The 16,826-nt window shown below is 29.6% G+C and overlaps 1 protein-coding gene across 1 annotated transcript; it reads left to right on the top strand.

Moving 5' to 3' along the window:
- The first annotated feature begins 1,027 nt into the window (after positions 1–1,027).
- On the top strand, positions 1,028–6,211 carry LOC122580054 (pyruvate dehydrogenase E1 component subunit beta-1, mitochondrial-like). The gene is made up of 14 exons (XM_043752325.1): positions 1,028–1,143; positions 1,276–1,360; positions 1,447–1,503; positions 2,373–2,453; positions 2,554–2,580; positions 2,687–2,749; positions 2,854–2,940; positions 3,932–4,057; positions 4,373–4,506; positions 4,586–4,658; positions 4,776–4,841; positions 5,005–5,168; positions 5,563–5,677; positions 5,826–6,211. The coding sequence occupies exons 2-14, from the start codon at positions 1,304–1,306 to the stop codon at positions 5,892–5,894; spliced, it is 1,119 nt and encodes a 372-aa protein (XP_043608260.1). The 5' UTR covers positions 1,028–1,143; positions 1,276–1,303; the 3' UTR covers positions 5,895–6,211.
- Positions 6,212–16,826: the final 10,615 nt, after the last annotated feature.

Below are 16,826 nucleotides of genomic sequence, written 5' to 3'. Positions count from 1 at the left end.
GCCATTATATTATATTTGCTCCATGGCATGCCTGGCCTGCTGGCCATATAATCAGTTTTACCATTTCATTTTATCATAGAAGTTAATTATTTTTCTTAACTAGAGACGAATTTGTTAAAGATGAGATACTTTTGAAAACAGGGTATTGAATTATGCCACAAATCTAAGAACATAGAGTCAACATTTTATGCTGACGAGAGATAATATCCGCGCATTACGGCGGTGAAATGGTGGGTTGATAGGTCATAGGAGGTGATAAGTCATAGAGTATGATAGCCAAATGTCTTAGCCGTACGAGTTCGAATTTAAAAATTATTCGAAAGTATATCGAATGACATCTCTAATGAGCATGAAATTTTAGGAACACGTATACAACTTTTATAATTGATCGATATACGGTTTTTGAGATAAATTTTTTAGAATGAATTAGAGGAATAAAATGATTTATAAAAGAGAAAAAAAAAATAAGTGGTTTTAATTTGAGGAGAGAGAGAAAAACGAGTAGTTGAGATTTAAGGGTATTATTATTATATAGGTATATTAGGTAGAGATATTTAAATTAGTGAATAAGAGAGAGAGATATTTTCATCATTTATCCTTTTTTTTAAAAAAGAAAGTGTTCCTTCCTTATAAGATACTCGTAATATACATACGAAACCGATGAAGTTAATTTAGAAAAACAAATCTATTTGACTTAAATGTACGCTATCTAATTGCATGTAATGGTTTCTTAACATTTTCTAGCTTTTTTAAAATTACTTGTTGAGAAAAGGTCTAGATTGTGGCCACTTGGTAGTTTTTATATGCTAATTAATACGAAGTTTATCCAAATAACATATGTTATTATGAAGTTTAAAATGATTGCAACATACTAATCAATATTTGTTTATTCCATCTGTCACGATAATTCACGATCAATAAGCTGAATAGGTCACAAGTGTAACATCCTAAACCGTGCTTGTTATTTTTTATAATCGTTTAACTAACTTTTATTGTCACTGGCCAAACTTAAAACACACACACACACATAAAGGAATACGATTCACTTGTATATTTGTATAGCTCTCCCAAAATATATATGTTCGTCACCTTTGCCATTTAATCCCCTGTCCATCTGAGAAAATAAATATAAATATATCTCAGGTATTATCCCATCGTTGCAATTTTTTAATTCACTCATGTTATTTTATTTGAAAAAATCATTGTTATTATTTATAGATAAAGAGATATATTGCTGATTTAAAATTATTGTTATATAATATGTTGTTTTTTAAGGTTTAATCAAGGAATTGTGAAAATAAAGATGTTGGGGATTATAAAATCAAAATTTAGTCCTTCAGGAGGAGGCCTGTCAGCTCCGGTAATTACATACAGATTTTCATTTTGGCATTTAATTGATGTATTTTTTTTTTTTAAATTCTTATTTTGTGTTTTGTATGTATGTAGATGTTAAGACCTACTATATCATCAGCCATTAGACATTACTCTTCTGCAATCAAGCAGGTAATATATATATATATATATATATATATATATATATATATATATATATATATATATATATTTTCTGACAAAACATATACTCAATAGTTTAGATAATTAATGTTAGTTTTTTAGAGAACATAACCACCACTTCATAAAGGTGGCCTAGTGGTTACATGTCTTCTTATAAGAGGTCTCAAGTTCAAACCTCGCTGGGTACGTGTCAGGAAAAGGGTTCGGAAACAGTCACGGGATACCTTGCCACTTTGGTTAGGTCGTACATCTGAGTCTGAGTCGAAGAGTAGCCCCGACAGGGAAAACTTCCTGGTTAGATTTTAGTGTATAGTATGTGTTTTTGTAGGTGTATAGTATGTAGTTTTTATGAGTTGTATACTTGTGTTGTTTTTGATATGGTGTGGTTAATATATAGAATGCTTAGTTACAAATATATGAAATTCGAACGATGATGATCCAAGGGCTGCCATTCTCTTTTTTCAATTCTAAGATCATTTTTTAAAATGTTGGAAGGAGCCCAGAAAATAAATATCTTATATAATAGAGGGTATTCTATGACGTCCTGGTTCAGGTATAAAGGAGTCTTAACATAGGAAGTGTAAACATATCCCTGACTACGCCCTTCCGCCTGAAAGGGGTCATAATGTTGATAAAGTGCATCAAGTAAGCCTTTGGGCTGGCGTGGACGGGGACATGTGGAAGCACAAGGTAGAACACTTCCGACGCTATGATCCCCTTCTTACCTGAACGCAACCCTACTCCATAATATTTCTCATATATATTTTAGTTCTTTTTTTTGTATGGGAGTTTTTACTAAACCATGGTTTGACCTTCAGTTACGGCAACGAACATTACATTGGTAATTGTGGTTACAGATGACAGTGAGAGATGCTTTAAACTCTGCTCTAGATGAAGAAATGGCTGCTGATTCTAATGTCTTTATCATGGGTGAAGAGGTGATTACTAATTACTATCATGTTTCTCGGTGATATATCATGAAAGGTTATGGCCCTGCTTTTTATCTATCCTGAGCTTATGTTTCATTTGTTGTGGCAGGTTGGAGAATACCAAGGTGCATATAAGGTTTGAATCTAAAGAAATTTCCACTTGCTTCTATCATGTTCAATGAATGAATTGTTTGTGTGTGTTTATGGTCTCGCATGATTAGACTTGCTTTTCAATTTGATAGATAACCAAAGGACTGTTGGATAAGTATGGGCCTGAGAGAGTTGTTGACACCCCTATTACAGAGGTTAGTTTTCCTATCAGTTTTGATTGATGAGCAATATGTGAGTTTCAGACTTTCAGTGCTTTCTGAGAAATAACTTAATAGATCATACTTGCTTGAATTATCAGGCTGGTTTTACTGGCATTGGTGTGGGTGCTGCGTATCATGGTCTAAAGCCTGTTATAGAGTTCATGACATTCAACTTCTCCATGCAGGTTAGAGCCCTTATCTTTTATGATCTCTTTAACTATGTTAATTTTTGTATCATGTTTTTTAAACTGTTATAAGACATTACACAATTAGCATATGTTATTCTTTATCAAATGTTTTAAGATAATATGCTATAAAATTAGAATATAGAAGTTGTCATATAATGGACAACATAAAAAAGGGAGGAGGATGGGTTGACTAACTTCAGTTTATAAAACTGGAACTAAAAGTAAATTTTCCTTAAGAGAAATGAACGTTATCTCTTATGTGGAGTTATGATGTTAGATATTAGTTGCTCACTTGCTCTATTTTCCCAATGATGTGTTTGGCCGTTTTGTCACTTAGCCTAGATACTGGATTTCTGCAGGTTTGGTAAAGGCATGTATTGTGCTTGAAAAGTTCTATTTTTTTTTTTATAAAAAGTTATATCTAAAACCGAATGGATGCTCGGGTCTAACTTTGGACCCTAGTTTCTCCTATCATATAATCACTTTATTCTGCAATATATTTTAAGGTATCTCCAATAACAGCAAGTCTGTCTAGAGCCAAACATGACATGATAGTCAAGCCCAGCAGCACTTGGCAAGCTCTTGTGTATCTGCAAGAAGTTTGGCCTAGCTTGTGGGTTTGGGTTACCACAAGTCCGCAACGATAGCTATATAGATTAACTTCAAAGCCTACTATTAGGTAGATCTACGTACATTCGTGCACCCACAGATATGGTTTGCTTGTATTCCCATGATCCTCACTAAATGTTTAACAAGACTTTGCTTAGATATACCAATGTGTGTGTGTATCTTTATGTGTGTGTGGTTCTCACCCCTTTTATATGCATTATGCTGAACGTTGATACATTATCATGTGTCTTTTGATCTATTTCCGCCTCAAGAAAATTAATAACTACTTCTTGAGTTATAGTATGAAATATGTATGTATCCTTGAAATAAGGAAATGAATCTGACCCGGTCTTTAAACTTCTAATGTTTTTTTTTGCAGGCAATTGATCATATTATAAACTCTGCAGCAAAGTCAAACTATATGTCTGCTGGCCAGATTAATGTTCCCATCGTTTTCAGGGGTCCAAATGGTGCTGCTGCTGGTGTTGGTGCCCAACATTCCCAAGTAAGGTTCTTCCACTCTTTTCTGTTGTTTTTCATCAATTGCCATATTTAATCCACATGGATTTATAAACTCGTTCCAACTTATTAGCCAATTGCAAAGCCTTACTAGATAACCTTTCCTTTATCATGAAGAATTTTCTATTGTTAATAGTTTCCGGTGTCTTTAAATAGATTTAAAATATAGGAACCAGTGGATGAATCTTGTGTTCAAGTTTAACTCTTAACCCTTTCGCTACCCACTTGCATTAATTTAGAATTAACTGTCAGTGCTTCATGAAGAAAGTTAATGCTCCTTTACTTCTAATGTAAAATGCAGTGTTATGGTGCATGGTATGCTGCAGTTCCTGGTTTGAAGGTGCTTGTCCCTTACTCCTCTGAAGATGCTCGTGGACTTTTAAAAGCTGCTATTAGAGACCCTGATCCTGTTGTTTTCCTTGAAAATGAGATCTTGTGAGTAAAATTTTACTTATTCTTTCATGTTTGTTTCTTCTTTGTAATATCTTTCATTATTAGAATACATGTGATTTAGGTATGGTGAGTCCTTCCCGGTTTCTGCTGAAGCTCTTGATTCAAGCTTCTCTCTTCCGATAGGAAAAGCCAAGGTCATTCCTTTATGCTAAGACAGTACTTAAATTTTCCAATCACAGTTTTTGGGAATTATTCTCTTTGTATTGGCATTGATTAAGTTCATAAAACTCTTCATTGTTTATGGTTGACAGATTGAAAGAGAAGGTAAAGATGTTACAATCACAGCTTATTCTAAGATGGTCGGCTTTGCTCTAAAGGTATGTCTCCATCTTCTTGAGTGTGATATTTGTCTTTGGGTATTGATAATACTAGTTTGAGTCTTTTTCGTAACATAGTATTATTTGTATTTCCTTGGAGTTAAAAGTCCATCATATTGAGTGATTCTAAATTTCTAATGTTCAGTGTTGTATGATCATTTAGGCTGCCGAACTACTTGAAAAGGAGGGAATAAATGCTGAGGTAATAAATCTGCGCTCCCTCCGGCCACTTGACAGAGCCACAATCAATGCTTCAGTCAGGAAAACCAACAGACTGGTTACTGTTGAAGAAGGTTTCCGTCAACACGGTGTTGGTGCTGAAATCTGGTACTAACTAATTTCTCATTCGCCCCCTTTTTAAGCCACCTGACACAAAGCGCAGTTCAGGTGGGTTGGGTAATGGGTCAGCATTGATACTTGATAGTCTAGAAACGGATCAGGCTGGTTGATTTGATCTGTCGTCACTTTCATTCTATCTATGTTTTAATAATGCCATTTATGAGTTGTAAAGCATCTACTGTCTGTATGACATTTAATTTCTCTAGAAGTTTTTAGAGTTTACCCGTTTGACTGGTTTATGTTACCCAAATCGACCCTTTTACCTGTAAATAGGACATATATGCAGCCTGTTCAGTATGTTATTAGAAAGTGCAGATAGATGGAAATACTAATCTCAAATTTAGATAGTCAGCACATCATGTAATGGTTTCTTTATGTGTAGTGCAACGGTGGTTGAGGATAGCTTTGGTTATCTTGATGCCCCAGTAGAGAGGATTGCAGGGGCTGATGTTCCAACTCCATACGCTGCTAATCTTGAGAGATTAGCTTTTCCTCAGGTAATGTATTCGTTACAATTTTCCAATTTGTTTTCATGGTCTAAAAGTTTCTAGAGTTCTTTTGGGATGGTCCATTTTGCCTTGCTTTATTTACATTAGATCTTTGAGTTTCAATTGTTAAACACCTCGTCTTCTATGGTTTTGGCAGATCGAGGATATTGTCCGTGCAGCCAAGAGATCCTGCTACAGATCAGCAACCACGGCTGCAACTGCTTAATTTACTATTAATACATGTATCTCGCTTTGATATTCAAGGTTTCTCAGCTAGTGTAGAAATAAAACAATACCTACCGAGGCAAAGACAAGTAGGCTGTAACGCTGTTCTTATAATTAGATTATAAGGGAAGCAAATTTTGAGTTTGCCTCGGAGTGTCGTTTTAATAATTCATCATGGCATGAAGTCGAAAATTCATTTTTTTAGGTCACTGTGTGGATTTCAGCTGTAGTGTTAGACATATTATATGCATTGAACATACAACTACTATGATTTTCGGCATTAAATTAAAAGGATGTTCTAAAGTATTTTATATATTATATATATATCGGGGTTATGTGGGTACCAATCGGTACATGGGATCAAACGGTTTCTATCAATCTATCGTTTATATATATATACTATATATATATATTATATTGAAAATTATTGCTTTATGTAAAAAGTCTTGTAGGAAAAATGGATGGATACATTCAAACAAAAAGAAAGAAAAAGAGGAATAGAAAGCCGTGGGTTGTTGAACACGTTTTCTTGATTTTTCTTACACGCCTACTACTGCTTTTGCCATTAGATTATAATGCTGTTTCATAAACTAACCATATTATAATTATTTGATTAAGAAAATTGCATTCAAGTTGACTTAAGTCCCAAAAGATAGTTATTAGTCCTAAAAGAGTCTAAATATTTTACCGAGTGTTTTGCTCTTAATAATGTGTTTATTTAAGTCACAATAACTTTTTTCCAAAGATATAACTTTTTCAAGCAACAATTCTTTTCAAACGGATGAGACAAGTTAAAGAGCACATTTTACGGACTTCTTACGGCTTATAGAATTCGGAGATAGTGGGGATAGATGCCCAAGAGGGCCCGAATGAAAGACCCAAGCCTACATGAACCATCAAAGAAAGACATGTCGATGGGGTTTTGCTTGTTGCCTGAATGAAAATGCGTCTATTTCTTTCAAACCAAATCAAAATAAAGATGTAGGCTTAACTAAAGCCCAATGCCAAGCAGGGTAAAAGAAAATAACTTTATTGGTGATAATTTTGTTTGTAATATTTTTTGGTTTAAAGTACTATTTCCCCTTTTTGAAATAGATGTTTCATATTTATTTCCAGATAACTGTGAATCCTTAAATAGAAAAACCAACACAAACATCCTTGATTATTAATTTACAATACTTGCATCATATTACCATAATAGTATAATACCATTCCTTCTTGGAATCTTATGATTTTGGCTCATTTTCATACAATACTAGAATAGAATAAATAGTAACCATAGAAAAGATTTAACTTAGCTTAGTCAAAATAATACAGGATTAGACAATTACCTGTCCCTTTGATTTGTTATGTAAAGTAAGGACTCGGTTACAAAGAAATTTTTGACTTTTGACCATACCAAATCCAGTGACCAAATTTTAATTTATATACTTGTAAAAATAGTCCAGTATTGATTCTTCTGTTTGTTTGTATACTTGTAAAAAAAAAAATGATTTTTACTACAAAAGTTATATATTTGTAATAAATAAATCAAAAACTATGATAAAAATATCACTTTTAATTAAGAAAAAAAAAAAAAACTATGCTTCAACTGTAATCTATCAAATGTTCTACTCCCACAACAATACAACTGACATGGTTTTTTTTTTTTTTTTGTTATGCATAGTGTTATTATAATGCTATATTTGTACATGACTATAAAAAGACAGTGTTTAACTATTATTGACGTGTCATTAACAGCAACAGCAACAATAACGGTACTCAATCCAGGCATAAACCGAGGTATGGGGGAATTATGATGTAGACAGACCTTACCCTACTCAAAGATGGAAAGGTTGCTTCCAGATCCACCGAAGTGGAAGGGACCTCCGGCGCAGAGCTATAACCCTTGCAAAAATACCCAACGGCCGGCGACGCCAAAACCGAAAAAGGAAAACTCTCGATCTCAAACTCTTAATCTCAACCTCTCAATCTCTATCTCAGCCACAATCTCAGATCTAGATTTGGATCTAGAGAGATAAAAGAGCCGTTAGAAGGAGAGAGCAGGGAGAAAGAGATTTGGTTACATGTGACGCTGGTATGCTATATGGGGATAGCATCGTTGCAGCGGGTTGCACATGTAGCGGAGTTTTTTTATCATGAAAATCAGAGGGACATTTTTGTAATAGATCAATCCCTTAAATGATATGTGAGTGCAACTGCGGTCATGGAAGTTGCAATCGACTGCAGCGATCATTTTCCCATACTATATATATGCCTTTATATCATTGTTACTCGTTGTTTTCGTTAATATAACTGTTATTTTATGTATATTTACTTTTTAGGTGTAGGAAAAGAGTTCCCAAAAAAAAACATGATTACGTTTCTATGTTGAAAGTACATGAGTCATGAGATATCATTCCACGCGTGGTTCATATCAAATTAAACATCATATTATTTTCATATAATGTAAAGACCATAATAGAAATTAATGAGTCGATGACCTTATAAAATTCAGGATTGATGTTTAATATATAAAATACTACTTCTTATTCATACGAGCATACTACCCGCACGTTGCGGCGGAATTTTGTTTTAGGAGTGACAATTTGTTATAAGGGTAGATACGGTAATTCAGTGTTGTAGTGTACGGAGGACCATTTTGAGAACCATATACATAGTGAAAGGGGTTTTTTGAAAGAAAAAAAAAATTATGCTTAATTCTTTAAGACATACCATAAATAAAATTTCAAAATGCTTTATAAGGGAGTATAGATAATAGACTTTAAGAATATCTTTTATATTAAAACAGTCATCTAGATTATAATACATCAAGTTTATAAAACTGAAGAGTATAAAATAATGGTAAATGTTTATTTAAAAACCATAAATTAGTTAATAACTAAAGTACAAATTTCAATAATACGTTTTTTTTTCTTCTATCATTTTCTTCCCACCATCCACTATTCCACTGCTAACTCAACCATCACCATCAAAGTTGTTAATCACTTGATCTAACCTTTGTCTCTAGAATATATTTAACTTGAATTTGTTGTCTATTAATCTCCTCATATTAGTGGTTTATATTTGAATATATTTTTGTTAATATACTATAGTCTTTTACTTCAAATTTGAAAGATGGATTATCTATCTTAACCTGACTTTTACGACTATAATTATTCACCATGCAACGCATGAGTTTAATCTACAGTAGAACCTTTATAATTTATTACTCGATAAAATAATAACCTCGATAAAACTAATAATTTGTCCAGTCCCAACTTGGGACCAGTACAAAATTGGACCTCAAATAATATAATAATAAGATAATAATTTTTTTGAAACTTCAATGTAAATATATTAGTCCCAATAAAACTATAAATTAATAATTACTTAAATATTTATAAATTCTAACATTGTCTAGCAAAAATGAATCTATAGATTTTATTTTATTTTTTTAAAACTTGGAATCTATATTGAGTTCATCTTTAAATTTTCTCATTACATTTAAGAGTTGAGGCATTGTCTTCTTGTATTGTAACAAAAAGTTGTGAAGTGTTGTAGCCGATAATCTCTTGAGAGTTTTTGATATTGTAGTTTGACTAACTTTCTGATCGAAAGTTTTGTCACCCCACTACACCAAATCTTGTTGAGTACACCCTTGATGATCTCTCTTATACTTGCATAACAATTTTCTTTGTTGATTGGTCATGGTTGATTTCTTTAGTTTATAAGTCATAGTTTAATTGATTTTAAAATTTATTCTTTGACATATTATAATGAAAAATTTAGAATTAAGTACATTGAACTATCTATCTTTAACTTAAAACAATGCACTTGACAAGTTCATTTAATTTAATGTGTGAACATAAATTGAAAATGAAAGTTAAAAAGGGGACTTTTGAAGGTCATACATGGACATCTTTAAATTAATAATTTATTAATTTATCGATATAGTAATATCTCGATAAATTTATAAAAAATCTCGGTCCCGACATTATTAATTTATAGAGGTTTTACTGTAGTTATTATTATTATTAACATGATTTGGTGTAACTTTCAATTCTGATGGTGACATGCTATAGCTTTTTGATATGTTTTATATAATAACTCAAATGGTGTATTTAATAACATGACTAACAAAGTAACAAGTAACGAGTTTTAAATGTTATCAAATAAAGTATGAAAATATTGAGGGGTGCCTGGTTGGGGGGTTTTGGGGGTGGGGAATGGGAAAGATAATGAATACACATGCTTGGTAGTAGTAAGGAAAGGTATTTAATACCTAAAAGTGGATATTGGAGTATTACCCAATAAATTAAGGGGTTAAGGTAATCATTACCCACTAATCTTTTCTTCTTTTTCTTCTTTCTTCTCTTTTCTCTACCATGACGGTTGGAATCCGGCCACCATTGCCACCTTCCAACTGCCGCCACCCAAAATCACCTCCAACTTCCGCCACTTGAAGTCACCTCCACAACCGCCGCCACACATCCTCTGAACAAATACAACTAACCCACTTTTCACACATCACCTCCGACTTCACCATCCGACATCATCTCCAACAGTCACCACGGTGGGTGGGTGGTGGTGTTGGAGATGTGTATTATTAGAGAGAGAGGGGACCGTTTAAAGGAAAACAAGAGAGATAGGGAAGTTAGATCTATGGCATAAAGTTATATACTGTATACAAGTATGTTGTATTCTTGAATTTGATTCTGACAATCTAGAAAAGAAAAGCACTTTATTCATATTCATATTCTTGAATCATCATGGGTGATGCGTTTTAGAATTTTGTTTTGTATGTGTATTTATATATATTACATATAATAATAATAATCATCATTATTATTATTATATATCAAGTATTGATTCCTGAATATAACCAAACAACGTTAATGCAATAAAAGTATTTCTTGGCATTCCTTTTCCCTTTCCCTTTGTCATTCCTCCATGTGAACCAAGCACCCCCTGAATCTTTTGGATCTAATAATACGATGATCAGATACTATATTTAAAATGTCCGCTAACTTTTATATAACTTATATATATAATAATAATGGGAAAATGTTATAAGATGTTAACATCATTTTGGTGATGCACTCACATCAGTCATCAAATACACACATGTTAAATAGCCCCCATGAATTTTATGGTGTTTGTGAGGTGAACATCATCTAGTTAAATGATATTAACATCATATAAGTTATCCCCTATCATAATCTACCAATATATATAACAAGGTCCTAAATTCTTTTATGGAGAAATAAGGACCGTTAGATGAGTTCAAACTTTTAATTACAACCCTTAGATCTAAATAATAGTACCATTACCAAATTTAATATTAAGTAAACACAACATTAGTCCATTTACTTTGGATAATTTACACTTTTTTGTTTTCCATAACTAATTTACAGTTTTCACCATTAATATTTAATCACTAATATTAAGAAAACACAATATTAGTCCTTGTATTTGAAATAATTAAATTTTGTATATTTAATAAAGTATGTATATACCTAGGAAGCCATAGATCGATCGATTAAACACAATGAACTAATATATATACTCATGCATATATGAGTTTATATTGTAACCGTATTATTAAGTTATCAAATCATTTACAATTATATTATATACATTAAAGGTCTTTTAGATTATCCGATTATTATTTAACTAATATAGATAACTATTAATTTATTAATAAAAGAAAAAACATGTCATTCACTATATATACTAGATACTAGATTAAACTCGTATGTTGTGCGGGATAATTGAGAACAAAAATATAAAAACAATAATTGATAGTTACATTATTATTCATAGTTATGGTAATATAAAGAACTATCAGATTACGACTGATAAAAAAAATAAAATTATAATTTATGAATATTTTATATACGCTAAGTATAAAAGCAAGACTAATGAAACACAAATATTTAAACCATAAAAGTCTTTCTCATGGTATATAATTATTAAATATAATATAATAAATACTTTTCAAAAGATAAACATACTATAATAAACAATCTTATTTGATAAAAGATAATTATCATTGAATTAATTAAAAAAAAGTAGTATAATATATATCATGGTATATAATTATTAAATATAATATAATAAATACTTTTCAAAAAATAAACATAATATAATAAACAATCTTATTTTATAAAAGATAACTATCATTGAATTAATTAAAAAAAAAGTAGTATAATATATATAATCTTTGTACTTATATATAAAATGGAAAATTAAATATTAATGATTAGGATTATGATTAATGATTATGATCAAAATTGATGATAAAGATTGTACATGGCAACATAGATATAACAATTTAAATGGAAAATATGACACCTCTTTAAAAATCTAATGTGACAAAAAAACTAAAAGTGTCACCTATGAAACTATCATCTCTCTTAGTTATATAGAGAGATTGAATACATGGTATATAATTATAAACACATAATGAGTTTGATTTTTTCATTACATGCCTTAAATTTTTTATTAACTTGGTTTAATTTCGTACGCATATTTAAATTTTAATGCAAGAACAATTACCTTTTATATATTGACAAAATATTACAAGAAAAAAAATTAAAAAAGCCATTTTTGATGCAAATAAAACTTTACATAACAATACAATTGTATTTTAACATGTTTTTATCTATAACTAATAATTATGTTATTCTTAAAACTTATTGTGTTTATTTCACGTATTTATATTGTCTCGCGTAATATACAAAAAATATAATTTTACTTTTATATATACAAAAATACGATTTTCTTAAATAATTATTAACCAACTAAAATATTTTATTTCATTTAATTAACATTTACTTATATTGCTGATCCTATCAAATTGAAAAACTTATTACTTGACACTTTTTAATAAGTTATTCATTATATGTTTTTCCTAATAAATCTAGAAGTTGAAATTTAGGGTCTCTTATAAGATTATATTATGAACTTTCAAATCTTAATTATTGTATTATAATTTGCTTTTACATAAGTTATGTTAATTAAAGTAAAAATTAAAAGTTTAAGATTTTAATTTCCTAAATATTTTAGTTTTTAAATTTGTTACATAAATCCAATATTTGTTTCAAATATTATTAATATTAATAATAAAATTCAACCATGATTTTAAAAAAATATTTTGAAAATTTCTAAAAATTTAACTATAAGTACATATTTCAAAACCTCAATATATTGATGTGAAATTAATTTTAAAAATTTCAAAAGGTTAACTATAAACATAAAAAGTAAACTTTCAAAAGGTGAGCTACTAGTAAGGTCTTAAACCTTAAGGAAATCCATCAAGGTATAAATCACACTTTCGAAGTTTGTATGAGTGGATAATTAAGAGGGTTTTCAATAATATTGGGTTTCATCTCAGACATGTGTAGTTCAAATGCTAACTACTTTTGTTTTGTTAAATTTTCTTTATATGTATATTTATATAAACATTAAACTACGTGAAAATTGTAAAAAAATGACTAATATCGTTACACTAATTAAAGAGAAGTCAAATCCATATAGAACTCTTATTTATATTCCGCTAAACAAATCTGTTTATATTGAATTTCAAACTATCACTTGACACAATAATTTGAAGTGTTACTAATTGTTTATAGAAACATAAAATCATGAAATTTTATGGTTTTTTTTTCTATATAAAGACATACATTAACAACAAGATACTAATTAATTTACAACTTTGGCACCATGATACTAATTAATCTATTTTCAACATCTTTTATATATGGTTGTCAATGTATGATATTGTGAAACGATAACTTGTCACTAATTAAATATGTTATCTCGCGTATTACGCGAGACAATAATCTAGTACCACTATATTAGCATGGTGCCTCTATCATTTGAAAACGAATTACAGATGCCAAGGCTTTTTGTTAGCTTTAAAATGGTTGTATAAAAGAGGAGAGTTTATGGTGTAGGAAAGACAGTATGAAATGTGACCCATTCTTATGCTTTACATTATAAGCAAAAGGGTTTTAACATATACACTATCTTTTAACCGACTTATATTACATGATGAAGCAATTATATACTTTAATAAAGGTATTGATTGTGAACAGTAATATTTCTGTCCTTACATGAATTTCATGTATAAATAAAGGGAAAATGATACGTACTGCAGACTTTACCTAAGCTTAGCTACTGCCATATTAAAAAAAGTTACATATTAAACCTTTGAATTTAATAAACATACATAACCCCCTGAATTTTACATAAACTTCTCATGAATTTTACATAATCACCCCCTGCTTTATCTAAGATAGGTATTGCATGCTTTACCTAACCTTTACCCATAAATAAAACAAATACCATTTACCAACATAAATATAGTTTGGAAGGAGTGGTTTAGGCCTCCTAAAATTTCTAAAGAGGCGCAGGTTCAAAACCAGGCAGCCCTCTCTCCCTTGAATTTTTTTTCTTTCCTTTTCAAACTTACATTTTGCCCCCCTCCTATATTTTTTTTTGTCTCTTACCCCTTTTTGTTCTATTGTTTTCCTTTTTAAGCCCCTGGGTTGTGCTATATATTTTTAAATTTTTTTAACAACTTTAGTTGTATCATTTTTTTTCTTTATTTTGTTTTTTACCATTTTTGAGATTTATACTTTGTAATATTTTATTTTATGTACCTTTTGATTTTTTTTAACATAAAAGTTTTTTATAATTTTTTTTCTTTTTTGGTTTTCTTAAAAATTAAAACATTTTCTCTTTGTTATTTTTGAAAGTAAACATTAACATGTGTTGGATTATTTTTGCTTTTATTTGGAATATTTTGTTTTTTTCTTTTAATTTTCTAATTTATTTATATCAATAATAATTTTTTTTAAGCTAAGAGCAAGTTTAGACTATTTTTAAAATTATTCTATTTTCTTCTATATTTCTTTAAATTTTAACGTTTTATTCTATATAATGTTTTTACGCTTGATAATGTGGTTGGGGTCTTGCCCTTAAGTAAACATTTGTTTAATTTGGATTTGTTTCTCTAAAGGGTTATTAAACATTATGTTTCGCAAAATTGTTATTGCAGGAATAAACACTTTTAGGTTGTCGCTATTATGGTATTGTCCTAAAGAAAACGCAGATGGGATAATTTTAGCCCCGCAACGCGGGGATTCGAACTACCTAGTTTATACTAATGAAAGACTAGTACTGTACGCGCGCAATGAGATGGTGGTTATGGCGGCGACGATGTGGTGGTAGGGACGACTATTGGTGGCAGAGTCAGCGTTGAGTAGTGTAAATAATTCATGTAAAAATAATTGATTTAAAAAGTTAATAAAAAATAAAGACTGGTAGTATAATTTAATCATTAAGGACATTTTAAACAATTTTTTATATGGTTTTCAATCATAGGACTATTTTTTATAATATAGTATACATGTAACATGTGAATATACTACATTAAATAGTAGTTTAATATTATAGTGTAAACATTAGAGAGAGTCTATATACCTTTACAACTGAACTTTTTATTATACTAAAGCATAGTTGCTCTAATAACTTATCGACCAATCACAACTCTCGATTTCTTAATGTTGACCTTTTTTTTAATTTTGACTTTAATCTACACTTTTTTGTTTTCCATCACAAATTTATACTTTTTACCCAATAGTTTTAATATAATAAATAAATAATAATAGTTTATATATATCCGATAAAATAATAGCTAATATTTATCCAATAAAATAATAGCTAATATATATCCAATAATATGTTCTATCATATATATAAAATTAATTATATAAAAATAAATTAAATTTATTGTAAATATATTAAGATTTTAGTAGTAATTATACAATTTTAATTTTAATTTTTATATATACTATAAGACAGTTGAACTAATGACTTATTAACCAGTCAAATCGCTCAACTGTATCAAATTGACTCTCACTTATGTCATCATTTAGATAAACTATAAATTAGAAATCCTAATAAGCATTATCTATATATATTATTATATTGGTATTTATATTAATTTATAAAAAAAGTCTCATTAATTTACATTTTTTTTGTTTTCCATCAATAATTTACACTTTTTAACCCTAAATACTTAAATTATATTTATTTTTAGCCATCAGTTTGAGAAGTTTTTCTTAAATTTTTTTAAAAATTTACAAAAAGTATTTTTATTTAGTTTTTTAAAGGTACAATTGTCACTCAAATCAAAAGTCTTAATTGTTATCAAACAATATGAAAACAATCATAATTGTTATCTAATTATCATTGGACAGTGGTTGAAAATAAACATATTCATGTTATGGGTCGTATCATAATCAAACACGTATACTTGAATGTCAAATACGGGATCACAAGTATGTTTATATTTTAATTCATAATAATCTTTCATAATAATATTACATTTATGAGTACAATTGGTTTCAAAAATTTATATAATAGAGAAATTATTGTAGCATGTGCCTTGTGGAATGACTATTACAAACATCTCATCAATGTGTATCAGTTAATAATGACTGTGACGAACATGTGTTTATTGTACTACAACTTGCTAAGTATATCACTTAGAACCGTATATCTTCCAGATTATAAATTTTTATGAATTAAATGTATGAAGATCTAATATTGATAATATCGTAAATCCCGTGTCCAGTATCAGACACGGGTCTAAAATCTAGTGATACATCTATTACAAAGATCAAATAAGCGTATCTTTACCCTAAAATGTTAAAAACATTTAAATAGATAAAAGACTAAAAGATTTGCAAGTATACATTTGCGTTAAATTTATGCAAAAGTTACATGTATAATTGTATATATTGCAAACATTGAAAACATTTGAGGATTGCACCAAAAAAGTTACTTGAATTTCGACTTTTTTTTAGTTAAACATAAGTATATCAAATATTTCAGTTAAACATAAGTATATCAAAACAATCTTTTAATCATAATTTTGACT

This window comes from Erigeron canadensis, chromosome 8, assembly GCF_010389155.1.
Source record: "Erigeron canadensis isolate Cc75 chromosome 8, C_canadensis_v1, whole genome shotgun sequence".
NCBI classification, from domain to species: domain Eukaryota; kingdom Viridiplantae; phylum Streptophyta; class Magnoliopsida; order Asterales; family Asteraceae; genus Erigeron; species Erigeron canadensis.
This window is presented reverse-complemented; position numbering and strand designations above follow the sequence as displayed.